The sequence below is a fragment of the Fusarium subglutinans genome, assembly GCF_013396075.1.
Source record: "Fusarium subglutinans strain NRRL 66333 chromosome Unknown NRRL66333_c0000058, whole genome shotgun sequence".
Classification (NCBI taxonomy): Eukaryota; Fungi; Ascomycota; class Sordariomycetes; order Hypocreales; family Nectriaceae; genus Fusarium; species Fusarium subglutinans.
In genome coordinates, this window is record NW_023502121.1 from 186654 (window position 1) to 202469 (window position 15816).

Sequence of the window (15816 nt, forward strand, 5' to 3'; positions counted from 1 at the left end):
CATGACCGCTTCTCATATGGAGGAGACAGAGTATTTTCATGCTCATACACTCACTAACTCAAAAGCATGTCGTGTTCCCCAATGCATATCATACCACCAACGCCTAGACCTATCCCAATCATATGATAATCTCCCCATCCCAATGCTATGCTTGCTATGCCTTCTGAGTCTACTATCTGGTATCCTTATTCATCATCGCTCATCTCCATCATACTGCCCTCCTTCTCAGGCGAACCGTCCTCGTCTTCTAAAACCGTCATTCGTCTTGTTCGTCTCAATCTTCCCTTGCCCTTCTCTGGTCTCCCCGCCGTTTTTCGACCCCCGTTGACCTTGACGGCTGCATCATGCTTCCGTTGCCCCAACATACGCTCAAAGTCCAAGAGATCCTCAGCTTCAGACTCTGCTGCGCCATCAATTAATGCCGTCTCTTCTAGCGCTTTGTTCAATAACTCTGTTGCGATGCTGTCCTGAGGATTTATCGCCAGCGCTTCATGGAGAACGACCACTGCCTCCTCAGGCTTGCTTTGTTCCATGAGAATAAGCCCTTTCGCGCTGAAAATGGCCGCATCCTTGCCTCCCTGTCTCAGCACCTCGTCAAACTCGGCGAGCGCTCGGTTAAAGTGCCTCAACCGTCTGAAAGCGTGTCCAAGATTTGTCCTCGCAGCCAACCAAGCTGAAGGGTCGCTGTCCATATCATCAGCGATCTTAAGCGCTGCTGTAAAATACTGTGCTGCCTCCTTGGGCTTGTCTTGGTGATATTTCACGATACCCATTTCATTTAAGAGTAAGGGGTCCGTTTTGCAAAGGCCATAGGCTGTTTTCAAAAACTCTTCTGCAAGCGTCATGTTGTTGAGGGCATGATTTTGCATGCCCAAAAACACTTGGGGCAAATGTGTTCCCATGAACAATCTCGCTGCTGTTGAGTAGGCCGAAATCGCTTGGTCGTGTTCGCCCTCTGCCGCAAAAGTGTGTGCAAATCCAATCCATGCCGGCCCAAAATGTGCGTCCATCATACTCGCTTTGCTGAAATATCGTCGTGCCTCGGGTATTTTGCCGATCGAAAAGTAGTAAATACCTACTGCGAGCCACGAACATGGTTCTTCAGGGTGACTATCAGCCAGGTCGTGGGCAATCAAGAAAAGCAGATTCTTCTCTTTCAGCTCAAACAAACAGGCCAGATGGACCGGGTACACGCTGAAGTTGTACTTGTCTTCCTGTAAGATCCCATTTGTGATATTCAGAGCGTCCCGGTACCGACACTGCGTATAGAGAAGATCCGCGCGAGCAAGTTGTAGATCTGGGTTTGATGCAAGGTGGTAATGCGTCGAGAGGGAGTCGTATGCTGTCTCAAAAGCTGCAGGATTGCGGTATTTGGACAGTCGCGTCGTGTAGAGCATCTTAGTAAAGTCGGCAGCCTGCTGTGAAGACGACACATCTCCAGAGACATGAATGGAATCAAAGTCCAAGGTCTCGAGGAACTGCCATTCTTCGTCAGGCGACAATAACGAATTGCTCATAAGCTGCTGGAACGCCTCAAAGCACTGGACATCGATTCGCACAGCGTCTTTGTAACACTCCTTTGCGCGATCAAAAGCATTTTGCTTAGCGTAGCAGATTCCACGCAAAAAACACATAGCAGCTTCATATCTCCTATTAGCGGCCTCCTCCTCGGCAGCTGGATCGCGACGTCGTCCGTGGCGTGGCTGAGTCTTGCGCTTGTTGCTCGCGCCATTGGCTATAAGATGCGTTGGGTTACGGTCGCCGAGAATCGAAAGCGCTTCGTCAAAGCGAGACTGTTTTATCAGGCAGTGACCAGCAAGATAGCGACATGATGGGTTCCTGGCGATGAGGTCTTGGCTGGAGAGAAATGCTTGGGCGCGTGTGTAGTTTCCTGTCGCGAAGTGGACTTGGGCGAGCCAGAAGGCATCTTGATCGTCATCTATCGATATGTGATGTTAGACGATGGAAAAGAGGGTTATTTATATCAGAATATCACGAACTGGTCAGTGCAAGTAACTTGTCGCCGATAAATATGGCCGACTCATATTGCGCCTTGTTGAGGGCATCTTGCCTCCATTCCCTCAAGAAATTCTCCATTCCTGACTTATTCGTAGTTCATTGAGTGATAGGCCCAGTCGTCAGGTATTCGTTTTTTGTGTGGCTCCTGTGTTGCGATATAGGGTTGGTCTGGAGGTGGTTTGTTTGGAATAACGTCAATCAACAACCCACCAAAAGTCAACAATGACCTGAATCTAATCTCACCGCAAGCCCGCCCGGCCGTTGTTCGCGCCTCCACCTGAGCCTAGCGTGTAAAGGACTTTCTTAAGAAGCCACAGCGGGCGTGGCTCCAGCAACAGCGGGGTAGCTTATAGCGACCATTGCCTCTGACGGAGGCGATAAAAAAGTTGGCGGGGTTGAAATCGTAGCGTATCAGAAGCCATCAATTTAGCACTCGCCGATACAGGAGCCTATCATGCAGTCAAGTTTTAAAAGTCTACAACTTCCCGAGAAACATTCAATTGGACAACTATTCCAATCTACTTGCAGAAATGGCTTCTTCTCAACCTACTCGATGGGCTGCTCTCGCCCGCGATACAAACGAGACTAAGATTCAGCTTGCTCTTAACCTTGACGGCGGCGATTTCCCTCCGGACACTGACTCCCGTCTTCTCAATGATGGAGATAGCCATGCTTCTCAGGCTAGCAAGTCGCAGAAGATCGCTGTCAACACAGGAATTGGCTTCCTCGACCATATGCTTCATGCTCTAGCTAAGCATGCTGGATGGAGTCTTGCTCTGAACTGCAAGGGTGATCTTCACAGTTCGTTGCCCTTGAACCGCCACCGAGAGATGTTAAATGGCTGACTTGATATCTCTAGTTGATGACCATCACACTGCCGAAGATGTTTGCATCGCCCTTGGTTATGCCTTCGCCCAAGCTCTCGGCACTCCTGCTGGTCTCGCCCGTTTCGGCTATGCCTACGCTCCCCTTGACGAGGCCCTCTCGCGTGCGGTCATCGATCTTTCCAACCGTCCCTACAGTGTTGTTGACCTCGGTCTGAAGCGAGAGTGGCTTGGCCAGCTCAGCACCGAGATGGTCCCTCATTGTCTCCAGAGCTTTGCCCAGGGTGCTCGTGTTACGCTGCATGTCCACTGTCTCCACGGTGACAATGACCACCATCGAGCCGAGAGTGCTTTCAAGGCTCTTGCTGTTGCTATCAAGGCTGCTACCACAAGAATACCTGGTAAAGAGGGTGAAGTGCCTAGCACCAAGGGTACTCTGAGTGCGTAAGAAAATAGTCGCTTAGGAGTTCCGGTTAAATACTCGGTTTTGGTTAGAACTAGACCTGCTATTGATAGGCATGCAGGAATCAGATTTTGAGATACAAGTGAATATGTAATCTATGTCACGTAGCAGGCTTCCGCAAAGACCTGTGACGCGTTGTCTGGCATGTCTCCTCAAAACCCTGCAACCACATTCGTTATGCACCCGTACAAGATATCATGAAGATCATACCAAATTTCACAGCCCGGCTCGTGTAGATATGCAATTCAGGCTATATTTTTTATAAGATCGTCAACTACTTCTTAGCAACTCCTAAGTTCGGTAGTCGCCATTGATAGTAACGTAGTCATGGCTAAAGTCGCAGGTATAGTGTACAGCAGACTTGTCGCCTGTACCTAGCCTGACAACGATCTCAAGATCTTCCATGGCGAGAATCTCTGATGCTCGCTTCTCATCGACCTGCTCGGGCTCGCCGTCCACGAGCAGCTTCAGCTCAGCTGAGCCATCGGTAGGGACGAAAGAGACATTAGTGCGCTCAGGAGTGATCTCAGGAACGTCATTCACAGGTTGTCCAGGAGGAGAAATGAGAGCGTATCCGGTAGCGCAAAGTACACGGCCCCAGTTGGCATCCTTTCCGTACAGAGCAGTCTTAACGAGGGGGGATTTGGCGATGGATCGACCAACCTCACGGGCTGCCTCCTCAGAAGCACTGTCGACAACCCGGATGGTAACAAATTTGGTAGCACCCTCACCGTCTCGGACGACATACTTGGCCAAGTCAATAGAGAACTCGGTGAGAAGCTCCTGGAAGGCTTGGTAGTCTGGAGACTGCTCAGAAGTGACCTCCTTTCCGCCAGCGGCACCGTTAGCAAGAAGAGCAACAGTATCATTGGTAGAAGTGTCACCATCAATGGTGATGGAGTTAAATGATCGGTCCACCGCATGTCGAAGAACATTGGGCATGACAGCAGGGGAGATAGGAGCATCGGTGGCCAGGATGGTAAGAAGAGTCGCCATGTTGGGAGCAATCATGCCTGCGCCCTTTGTCATACCAGCAATGCGATACTCAACACCTGGAGAAGAAGGAAGCTCAAAGGATCGAGACATGAGCTTAGGGAAAGTATCTGTGGTACAGATAGCCTTTGCACATTCAAGCCAGTTCTCGTGAGAACCACCAGCCTTGCTAACAGCTGTAGGGATCTTGTCGAGAATCTTCTGAATTGGCAGTCTGGATTGGTTGTGAGCCATTGAAGCATGAAATTCAGCCAATCGAAGAAACGAACCTCTGACCAATGACTCCAGTGCTCATCACAATAGTAGAGTCCTCATCACCAACCCTCTGATCTGTTGTGCGGGCCATGCTGGTAGCATCTTCAAGACCTCCGGTGCCGGTGACAGCATTCGCATTACCAGAATTGACAACGACGCTTCGCAGACCCGCGTTCTTCTTCTGCTGCAAAAGCTTCCTGCTATAGGTCACAGGAGCAGCCTGGAACTTGTTCTTTGTGAAAACGCCAGCAGCAGCGCAGGGACGGTCAGAGGTCACGAGGGCGATGTCGGGCTTGCTGGTATTGCCAGGCTTGACACCAGCCAAAACACCTGAAGCGATAAAGCCTTTGGGGTATTTCCCCGAAGTGGGAATGTATTGAATCTTTGAAGGAGGAACAGGGTTTGAGCCAAGAGTGGCTGACGCCGAAGAGTAGGCGCGAGCGAACTTCTTCATCATCTTGGCGACTGGGGATTGTATTGTTGATGCTGTAGTTGATGGGAATTTTCGCGGGGGTTTGATATAGAACTGTAAACTACCTAGTGCGGTATCGCAGCGATCAGTGGCTGGAAGGACCCAAAAGACTCCATTGACTCATTTATGACCAGTTCTTTCATTGTTTGATTTCTCCCTAAGTTTTCATGTATTGTAGGAATAACATGGTAGATATTTCAAGAATCGACAGCTCGTATGAAAATCTCATTATCTTGGCTATTGAAGTGAGAGTCCGACTGAGATGAGCCTACCTACTTGGTAGTAGTGAGTTATATGAGTGTTTGGTATGGATGCCAGATAATCAGCCACCAAGAGAATACATACATACTCCCAAAACCCTAAATACAGGAATTCCCTTATGATGGACTGGGAGAGTCTGGAGGCAAGGGATATTGTAGGAAGTTGAAAGATCCGTTAATCAGCATCCAGTGCCAAGTGAGTTTACAGTGCTCTTATACAAATCGCTGGAAGCAAGAAAACATCAAACTCGAGAAGAGGATGCGAACTTGAACTTGTCAAATAGGACCTGTTGCTTCAATTATTTCGTCATTCATAATTGAGGTCCTAAGTTTTTATTGCTCCCTGATCTCGTAGATAGTACAAAGAAGCTTTGTTAATGCCAGGACAGCAGGAATCCTTTCTTAATCATAGGTCCTCCTGGAGCACTAAACCTTGTATCTTTTTGATATTCAAATTCATCACCACGGGCAAGTGTGAAGCTGAAGAAATTCTAGATAACTTTAGGCAACGAAATCAAATGTTCATATGAACAAACCACAAGGCCAGTCTTATGCCAAGAAGGTTCACACAGCTGAACAACTACAGCCAAGGTTTGGCAAAGGACGAAAGTTAAGGTATACTGAAACAATTATCGGATATGCTTTGAGAAATAAAACCGTTTTCTACGGAGTAGGCACAGCCAATCGAGGGTGCCTACCTACCTTGTAGGGGAGAGTGTGCCTGCAAATTAAGCTGGCTGCTGCCTCTGTGCCTGGCACTTGCTTGCCTGCCTGCCTGCCAACAGTGGAACCTTCCGCTGGCGCCTGGAAATTAGAGCTCCACCTTGCTGTGATTCACGCTCGGATTGGCCTTGATGCCTTAGGTGATATGTCAAGATGGTCCGTGCGCGTGTGATCTCTCTCAGCTATAAAACCCCGACTACCTCCCACCCTTTCAGTCTTCTTTTTTCCTTTCCTCTCCATCCAAGTGCATGGGCGTTTTCCTTCTCCGTGAAGCGATAAGCTGAGAGAGGAATTTTGCTAGTTGAAAACTATACACTGACCGCTCCTTGTTGGGTTCGCCTGGCAAGGGAATTTTTGGAACTTTCATTTTCTTTCATTGCGACCAGTTCTTGATGGACTGCCGTGAAGAAGGAAGCTTGTGGCTGAATGAGAAACTGCTGAAGCTCAACTTGATACCATGTCTGAATTGTGAAACTGATCTGCCCAAGGTATATGTGACGATGCCTAGATGCCAAACAGATATCCACGCCAAAGTGAACATTTCTCTTGGGACCCCTGTAATGTAGCGCTTCGCCGGTTGATGCTTATATTTTCCTTCTGCGCACATCGTGATGTCGAAATACGACGCGAGGTGAATGCTGTGGCGCGTGCGGCCTCGAACAGATCTGGTGTTTGCGAAAGAAACGATATGAACTGAGGAACACGCAAGGACATCAATTATTAGCTTCATTATCTATAATAAACTTATCACGTTCTGCAACCACCTTGTACATACCGACGTAAGGTACCTAGGTAGTGAGTGAGTGACATTCTACGTAGTAATCTAGGGAAGGGAGAGGCTCTGCTGGACTTCCAACTGCCACACCCACATCTCTTGAAGTTTGGCTAGCGCGGGGCATTCGATCACTGATTGGGTTTCTCCATCCAAATGCCGATCCAAATCATTATTTTCGAATGACTCAAAGCCTCCATTTGAGTGTGACTCGCTACAAACGGTACCTTTTACTGTACCATCTTCTACAAAAATAACGAGTATTCTCCAGTAAATCACACGAGTATCGCACAGGGAATCCCATACCGAATCTTATACGCAAGTTTTACCACAGCGCACACACTCTTGTCTTGATCTCTGAAAGTCTGGGAGTGCCCCGCCTTCGGATAACTACATTCTCGATACCATCGCAAACGATCGCTCGAACCAGTTCCAATGTCCACAGAAGCCGAGGGCTCGGTCCCTGCGCCGCAGACCACAGAGAATAACGATGTGAAGACGGAAAAGAAGGACCAGGCCCAGCCTCAGAAACCTAAAGAGCAGCAACAAGCAGCGCCCGCTGGGGAGAAGAAGCTATCCGGTGCTGAATTGAAGAAGAAGGCCAAGGAGGAAAAGGCTGCCAGAAGAGCACAAGCCAAGGCTACCCAGGCCTCACAGGGCCCATCGCAAGGCGGTCAACAGGCGTCCGGTGATGGGAAGGGAGGCAAAGCAAAGCCTAAGCAAGACGGTCAACATCAGCACCAGCAACATGGCGGTGCAAAACTCCCTATTCGACCAGCGGCAGCGACGGCTGTGGTTAAGGACGATAAGCCTTCGATACCAGACTGCTTTAGCCATCTCTCCATGGCTAAGCGGATAGAAATGACAAATGCCGACAAGGACGTCCATCCTGCTGTCTTGGTTCTAGGCGAGCACATGAGCGCATTCGTTATCAGTGATAGCATCACACGACTCGAGGCGACGCTATATGCTTTCCAAAAGGTAAGAGATATTACCCCTGTGATGCAGTATTCATCTAACAGCCCCCAGGTCATCGACTCTTACACAACTCCTCCCGGGTTCACTTTCTCCCGCCATTTCACACCTCACGTTCTCAACCCCCAGATCGAGTATCTTACAGCATGCCGCCCCATGTGCTTCTCAATGGGCAACGCCATCCGATGGCTGAAGCTCCAGATCAGTAAAGTGGATGTCGATCTTCACGACAACGACGTGAAGAAGCTCCTCAAGGAGTCCATTGACAACTACATTCGTGAGCGTATCACTCTCGCAGACTACGTGATTGTTGAGACTGCTGCCGGCATGATTATACCTGGCGATGTTATACTCACCTACGCTCATCACCACCTCGTTGAGCGCACTCTTCTCCAAGCTCGCAAGAACAAGATTGACTTCCGCGTGATTCTTGTCGATGATCCTTATGAGCGCGTCGGCACCGATCACGCCAAAAGGCTCTCCGCCGCTGGTATCCAAGTCACCTATGCTTCCGATCTTGGTGCTCTGCAAACTCATCTCTATGAGGCAACTAAGGTTTTCCTCGCAGCCGAAGCCATCTTCAGCAACGGCGCCATGTACGCTCGCGCCGGCTCGTGCGATATCGCCACGGCAGCTTCTGATATGAACGTCCGCGTTGTGGCACTCTGCGAGACGGTCAATTTCACAGAGCGTGTGTCCATCGACTCTCTCACATACAACGAAATCGACCCTGAGCGATCCACCGATGTCGGCTTCCGCTTGCTCTTTGACACTACCCGCGATACGTATATTTCAGTGGTTGTGACGGAGCTGGGCAATTCCTCTGCCACGTCTGTGCCTGCGATTCTTAGGAAATTAGAGGAGTTGTAGTTAGACTTGGATTGGGTCAAAGGAGCGTGGAAAAGTTTATCAGGGGTGATAGATGACGCGGCGTCTTGAATTGTCATTCTTGATAACTCGGTCTTGGGTTGGTGCTGGGATTAGAAGCAGCTCTATGAGGCAATGACAATAAGGTTTTAATTCATTCCGTGTGGTGTAATATGACATTAGTTCAATCTGGTGATCACATATCGAGTTCCGTGAAGCAATTCGCGTTCAGTGTTCTGGGCATCATATCATCACAGCGTTCAGAGCTTTGGTGTGTGACATTCGAATCAAACGTCCCATTTCGACGCTCAACCTCCCAGTATCACAATGTACAATAATATTGCCGCTCCGATCTTCTTGTCCCAAGCCGAAGAGGTCTTCATTTCCCGATATCTTAAATTTCCATTGCTGTTCATTCCTCTCTAAGCCTCCGCCTTAGCATCCCGCTCCGCCTTGCGCGCTCGCTTCTCAAGGAGCAGAGCTTTTCGTTCTTGTAGAGTAGAGGTTTGCCTGTCGTCAACGCCCTGCAGCCAGTATCCGAAGCTGGCGCCGCCAGCCGCATATACGGGGTACACCCAGAGGGAGGACTTGTTGAAGAATGGGCGCATCTCGATGCCCATTTGCCAGAATCGAGCGCCGAGGCCTTTTTTCTACTGTTAGCATCCAATTCTCTCTGTCCGTCGCATGTGTCTCGTCTCCGACTGCTCAGGTCGTATGCTCGGATGCTATGGGCGGGCGAATTGGCTCAGGTATGTGACGTACCGAAAAGGCTCCAGAAGGCGATGCGGTGGACCATAATGGGCAATTGACCGTCCAGTACTCGAGATTCGGGAGTGGAGAGGTTTCGTAGAGGAGAGGTTCGCTCGGAATGAGAATGGGAGCGTCGTTACTGAAAGGTGATCTTCAAGATCCATCCCAAGCTCACTGCAATTGGAGTCGAAATGATTGGTCACGATTATGATCACGTGAAACAACATCAGAAAGCTACCCTGTACTTGATACATGTCTTGCATGGACCTCTCTAATGGAAGTTCTCGCAATTTATGAATAAGAGAAAGAGTCGAGGTAAATTATTGTTAAACTTCTCTTGTTACTATTTGGGCAGCGAGGATAAGCGTGGGCAGAGCATGTCCACGGAGCTTAGTATATGAATGTCGCTCGTAAATCAAATGGCACTAATAAGATCACTTTATCGCGAACGCATCATGAGTTGGACCAATATTGAGAGACAGAAATCATGAGGTGTGTGTACCAGACCCTGTGTATAAGACTGGAAGAATCTAGAGTCTACATAAAGTCTAGTGTCTTATTTACGATCATAACGATCAGAACAACCAGAGAGGTGATATCCCAAGAAGCCAAACATCTCAAAACTCCCCGCTATGCCATGATAAAAACAATCATCAGTCTAGCAAGCTTCGTTCCAATTGACCCGGGTAAGGTGGTGGTGCACCAGACGGAGGTGGTGCAATGGTGGGTGTTTCGCTGCGAGACCCAGTATTTGCAGTCCATTGCACCGCTCTGGCCACGATTTTGGGGAAATACTGCTGAATAAACGATTCGCTAGCATGGTTAGCATGATACTATTGAACGAGATTGGGTAAACATACGTATAGTAGCTGTGATCAGCATTATGAAGCGACACGAGATTGTGTGCAAGTTCGTGTGCCAGAACCACCCACCACCAGGTAGCAGCCTCTGCCTTGGCTTGTCCGCTTCGTCCTTCGATTTGTGCGGCGTGCAACTGCAAGAAGAACCTGAAGTTACAGAAGATACTGCCTCCAGTGTTGAAAGCAATAGTGCCGCCAGCTTCGTCATAAAAGATGTGCAGGACTTTGGGCGACATTGAATAGGTATTGCCCACCTCAATCAACATACTGGAGAAGACATTCAGATTGTTCAAATGTTTCGACAAGAAGCTCCCTGGGTCTTTGATATCCTTGGAGAAAAATATCTTCATACCGTTTGAAGTTTCTGCGATGAAACTGATGTTGTTTGCTGGCGTCTTATCACAGTAAGTGGCTTGTTCTTTGACCTCGTTGACCTTGGGCTCCGAGAAGACACTATCGGATCCGTAAGCCCGAGTAGATTTGATGGCATTGAGCAAGTTCTGTTGCACAAGTGCAGGGCTTGTGACTCTGCCCTCATCCTGTTGCGGCTTCTTGCCGGTGTTGGAAGAGCTTCCGCCAGGTGCCTCAATCTCCTTAGGTCTATCTAAGAACTTGCCCAACTCCTTGTGGGACTCGTCTTCATGCTGATCAGACTCAAATCCAAGTCGACGACCGATGTTTGCGAATAATCCCCTGCTCTTCCTAGCCTGTTGTTCAGGAGAGCGCTTTGTTTCCTCGGGCGAGTCCCAGGAACCTGGCATTGCGGGACCAAGAGGTTCTGGGATCCTGGTAGCTTCGCGTGCAGCCTCGGCCGCTTTTGCCTCAGCTCCCCATTGTTCTTCTCTCTTTTTGATCTGGCGCTGCTCCTCTTCCAGTGCCTTTCGTCTCTCTTCCTCAGCAATTCTGGCCTCGGCAGCCTTGGCCCGAAGGATACGATCGACATTGTAACCACGATTTCTCAAACCGTATAGATCAAGTGTGAGGAATGGCTCAAAGAATAGGTAAGCCTGCTGATTCGGGCGGTTTAGCAGCATTTGGCAGATGGCTTGACCGATCTGGTACATGTCGGGCTTCGACTCATCAGAAACATAAAGAACCCAGCCGTTGATGGTCTTCTCACTCGCTGCTGATCTCTTCTCCGTGTGAGTCTGATGCTGGCCCTTGAGAGTCCTTCTCAAAGCTACTGAGCGAACAATGTGAACCGTGAGGTTCTTGTCCAGCCATTTGACGTCATGCTTAATAGCATCGCGTCGGTAGTTTGTGTATTCAAAGAGAAAAATCTTCGATCGCTCAACAACATGTTTGCGGAGACTGAGTGCAGCCTTTTGTTTATCACTCTGGGACCCAATCCTGACCTCCTCCTGAACAATACTGCTCAATTTCTGAGCACCAAGTGCTAGATAGAATTCTTCAAGCGCATCTTCTTCCGGCGCACAAATAAGGCGATCCTTGAACAATCTGTAGCTGATGATATCATCCAGGATCACTACTTGACCGGCAGAGGCAAGCTGGTATTGTCGAATAGGTTCATCCTCTTCATCCTCTTCATCTGACTTTCCCTTAGGTGGCGCGAGTTCTTTGTATGCAAGAAGGAAGGGCGCTGTACGCATTTTCCTCCACAATTCTTTGTCTCGGTGGAGTGTTGGGGATGCTTCTGCCAAGGATTTAAGAAGATCCAGGTACTTTTCCGAACTCTGCAAAACACCGAGGAGACGGGCTGGCTCACTGCATGCCATTTGTGCAACCTCCAACTTGGTGGGCTCACTTTTGGCACCGCATTGGAACAAGAATGCATTCGCCTCAGGACCAAAGTCGACAAAATCGAAGATGTCTCCATATGTGGTCGAAGCCCCAAGGTACACCCGTGAAGGACTGACATAAGTCATGGAAGAAGCTGATTTCTCAGACGACCGAGTAGTCCTTGTGATAGGAACTATCGAGGCGTTACGCAATTTCACCAGGGTATTTTCGCCGAGTTCTGTGATTCGAGAGGCGAAATAGCTGAAAAGTGCCACAGCATTCTGATGATCTTGAGGACGCGATGCTAATAGGCGGTTCACACAGTCCACCATTGGCGGATCTCGTGCAACACCGAATTTCTATAGATGTTAGCTAAGTCTTTGTCAGGTTTTAGATCAAACTTACAATGGCATGATCGTGTAGATCTCTCCTCAAAATGTTAAACCCAAGGATAGACGCGCGCGGATTGTAAAAGCACTGCGAAGGCGGTACAAGACGGGTACTACCCTGAAGAGGCATGATTGCCTTAGGACTGCCACCGAGCTGGAATGACCCGTACCCATTGATCTGGTGGTTGGCGAGGAAATATGTCATAGACGAAACCCGAAGATTTTCATCATTGCCAGACATCAGCTCAACGAGTTCAGGGACAGATGGATGAGGCCGTAGTCCAAGAGAATTTATGAATCGAGCTTCTGGGCTTCCAGGTCGATAGCTACCAGGAGGCCCTGGCCATTGGAGGATAGGTAATCGCAATGCACGCAAAGAGTCCTTAGGCTCGAATAGCTCCGAAACCTTGTAAAGCGTTGTCGTTCCCTTGGTGGACTCCATGCCCTTTGGACCAGCTTCGGCTGGGCAAAAGCGTGTTTGCTTTAGTCTGCTCAGGTCTTCACCTGGAATATCCTCACGGACAGATGCTAAATATTTGATGAGTTCCATGTGACTCCATTTCTGATGACCCTCACTAGAGGCGTTCAACAGCCTGGTAAAGATGGTCTCTAAATCTACAGTTTTGCGGACGCCAATAGTGACCAGAAATTTCTCTTTGATCTTCTCGCAGCCTTGAATGACCGGAAGATCGTCAAAAAGCTTGACAATCGGGAAGAAGGACTCAGTGGGCTTTCTCATGCCCTGCTTCGTAGGTACAACTGTGTTTGCTTGAAGAAGAGAAACAATGGTGGTTCTTGCGTTCGGGCTCGAGTTTTCAAAGTTCTTCCCAAGGACAGTCAGAATCTGAATAGCAAACTTGGATGATTGAGTCAAATTCTGTTCCTCGGGTCTAGAAGAATTTGTGTCCAGAAGGAATCTCAACCATGGGAGAAGTTCTAGCGGCTCCCATCCTAGAGCACGCAATTCAGCCTGTTGAGAGTTGGCAGTGAGCGCATGAGGGATTGTTGTAGGAGGAATGGGCAAATTGGCAGGAATCCTGTTCGCGATAAGATGATTCCGAATGCTACCGAGGGCAATGATCTCGCCTTGTTCCCCGTCATCACTCATCGTGCCAACAGCTACTTCTAGCAAAGCAGATCGACTGCCAGGATCGAGCTCACCACTTAAACTCTTCTTGCCTGCCCAACTAATGAAGTTCATCAATTGAACTTTGTTCATGGCCTTTGTCTCCAGCTCCTTCTTCACATCTGTGACCGTGATGTGTGAAATGAGACCGAAGTCTATGAGCTTTTTCACAAATGGAACACCCTTCATCTCCTCTGGTACAACAGGGATGCTGTTGACGAATTTGCTCATCTCATCCGAAGCAATGCGCACATCGACTGTTTGCAACACGCCTCGTGTTGAGTAGGTCTCGATTGAGGCCTTCTTAAAGCACATCCAAAAGGCTTCCTCGATAATCTGACCAACTTGACCGCTGGGAGTTGAGTCCTCAAATGTGAAGGTCTTATGAATGTGAAGAGCTTCTGGCATGAACTTGGCGATGACTGCGGGAGAGAATTTGGCCTCTTTGGCCATAGCCTGTTTGATTCGGCCACTCAGGTCACTCATCTCGTTGGCAAAAGCAAGCCGAGTGATGATACCAGCAGCACGAAGAATTTCAAGGTTCCATGTCCTGACCCAACGAGCATTCAAGTCGATAGCCTCTCTTTCCACCGTGGGAATCACTGACGGTGCTGAAATATGGAGTCCAGCTCCGGTAGTCTGCATGGTGGGAAAACCAATGAAGATACGTCCACCCGGCTTTTTATTGGGAAGCACAGATGCAAAGACATCTGTAGCTTTGCCAAGCGCCCCCGATGTTGCGGTCTCTTGAGAAGCTTGAGTCTCATCATAGGACGAAGTTAAGATGGCGATTTTGGTTGTCTTTGGCGGGGGTTTCTTTGTTGCCCTTTCGAGTTCGGAAGCAAACGACGAGGCTACGCTTGTACGGATGCTTGCAGAAGTCGCCCGAAGGAAGATTGTGGAGGATGAAAGCTTAGTCACATCTTCGGAAATCGTCACTTGCGCAGCATTCTCCTCGTGCTGTGCTTTTGTCCTAATGCCTGCCTGTGAAGCACTTGACGTAAGACGGGCAAAGAAAGATCTCAAGGAAGGAGTTTCAGGGGCGCCGTAGGACTCGTTCTTTGTGGTGGATGCCGTGGCTTGCGGTTTCCATCCTATAGCTGCCATGTAAGACGCATCGATCTGCGTGCTTGTGCGGTCAACACTAGTAACCTTCATTAGGCCATCTTTTGTCCTCGCCTCGAGGTCGCGAGGAAGAGGAAGCTCAACACTCGGGGATGACTTTTTCTTCAGAGACAGAATCTGGTAGTCATCAATCCAGAACTCAATGTGCTCGAGCGCCACAAAGGTCAAACTCGTCGCAAGGAACTGGCTAACAGACAGCAAGTTTGGGAGGGGGGTGGTTGTATTCCTGTAGTCGAGGACGAAGGTTGTATGATGGGTAGCTTGATCTGCTGGAATTTGAGACTTCTTTGTGAAAAGTGCATTTCCCTTCCAGTAGAATGCCATGGCCTCATTGCCGGAGCTGACGAACGGCTCTTCGCAATCAGCGAAGACACTGTAGAAACCGACACCGAAGGCGCCGATCTTCGTTTCATCGGGGTTGCCCTCGGCAATACGCTTTAGCCTTCCCCAGTCTGTCTTTGTGAATGGTTGTCCATCGTTCTGCACGACTAATCGGCGTAGTGTGTGGTTTGACAAGGTGTGTTTCAGTATCTCGGATCGGCTCGTGGTATTCGGTAGTGGCACTTGTGTTGATGGGAGAGTTTCCCATTTGACGCTCACCGTCTTTGCCTGGGCATCCGCAGCGTTCTGAATCAGTTCTCGCAATGTTGTCCATTCGCCCGAGTATCGCGCAAGAACTTTGTCGATAAGAGCTCGAGTATCGACGGTAACGGCCTCCTCGTCTTCGCCATCGCGGAGAGCGGCGGCTCGTAGTCTTGAATAGTCCATCGTAGTAGAGTTATGATGGCTTACACCTGCATTATTGTGTCGACGGAAGGGTAAGGATTTGAAAAAATGTATGTCCAGAAAAGAGAAAGAGACACCTGTAATCTATTGTTCGTTAGTAATGATACTTTCTTGAACGAATTTAAGGAAGTGGTCTCGGAGTATAAGCAAGGCAGACAGCGACTACGTACAACGGTGAGGAGTGGCAAGCGGTATTAGGCTTTATCGAACCCTAAGTATATAGGGGGATTTGTCAGAATCGCAATAGGAAGCAAACTGTGTGGCAAAAGGGGATGGCGTTGAGAAATCAGAAGTCTAGTTAGGAGGTATGAAGATGGTTTCATCGTTCATATCATCTCAAACTCGTGGTAGAATAAGACCCCGAGGCTGTTAGAGGTGGTCCCTTGAAAGTGACGTTATCCACTGTCTCTGGCCAAT

General features: G+C 49.0%; 6 protein-coding genes across 6 annotated transcripts; 2 read left to right on the forward strand and 4 right to left on the reverse strand.

Moving 5' to 3' along the window:
• Positions 1-185: 185 nt before the first annotated feature.
• Positions 186-2097, reverse strand: FSUBG_5756 (anaphase-promoting complex subunit 6; the record flags this gene model as incomplete). Its single annotated transcript, XM_036683886.1, has 2 exons — positions 186-1939; positions 2001-2097. 2 exons carry the CDS (start codon positions 2095-2097, stop codon positions 186-188), a joined length of 1851 nt encoding a protein of 616 aa, XP_036538745.1.
• A 452-nt stretch (positions 2098-2549) lies between these two features.
• Positions 2550-3291, forward strand: FSUBG_5757 (imidazoleglycerol-phosphate dehydratase; the record flags this gene model as incomplete). The annotated part of the gene is made up of 2 exons (XM_036683887.1): positions 2550-2820; positions 2879-3291. The coding sequence occupies 2 exons, from the start codon at positions 2550-2552 to the stop codon at positions 3289-3291; spliced, it is 684 nt and encodes a 227-aa protein (XP_036538746.1).
• Positions 3292-3597: 306 nt separating this feature from the next.
• Positions 3598-5011, reverse strand: FSUBG_5758 (glutamate n-acetyltransferase precursor; the record flags this gene model as incomplete). The annotated part of the gene is made up of 2 exons (XM_036683888.1): positions 3598-4513; positions 4569-5011. 2 exons carry the CDS (start codon positions 5009-5011, stop codon positions 3598-3600), a joined length of 1359 nt encoding a protein of 452 aa, XP_036538747.1.
• Positions 5012-7216: 2205 nt separating this feature from the next.
• FSUBG_5759 (translation initiation factor eIF-2B subunit delta) lies at positions 7217-8626 on the forward strand (the record flags this gene model as incomplete). The annotated part of the gene is made up of 2 exons (XM_036683889.1): positions 7217-7762; positions 7811-8626. 2 exons carry the CDS (start codon positions 7217-7219, stop codon positions 8624-8626), a joined length of 1362 nt encoding a protein of 453 aa, XP_036538748.1.
• Positions 8627-9045: 419 nt separating this feature from the next.
• Positions 9046-9419, reverse strand: FSUBG_5760 (NADH2 dehydrogenase (ubiquinone) 14K chain; the record flags this gene model as incomplete). Its single annotated transcript, XM_036683891.1, has 2 exons — positions 9046-9266; positions 9386-9419. The coding sequence occupies 2 exons, from the start codon at positions 9417-9419 to the stop codon at positions 9046-9048; spliced, it is 255 nt and encodes an 84-aa protein (XP_036538749.1).
• A 607-nt stretch (positions 9420-10026) lies between these two features.
• FSUBG_5761 (NUO-14 NADH2 dehydrogenase (ubiquinone) 14K chain) lies at positions 10027-15381 on the reverse strand (the record flags this gene model as incomplete). Its single annotated transcript, XM_036683892.1, has 3 exons — positions 10027-10186; positions 10234-12332; positions 12379-15381. The coding sequence occupies 3 exons, from the start codon at positions 15379-15381 to the stop codon at positions 10027-10029; spliced, it is 5262 nt and encodes a 1753-aa protein (XP_036538750.1).
• Positions 15382-15816: the final 435 nt, after the last annotated feature.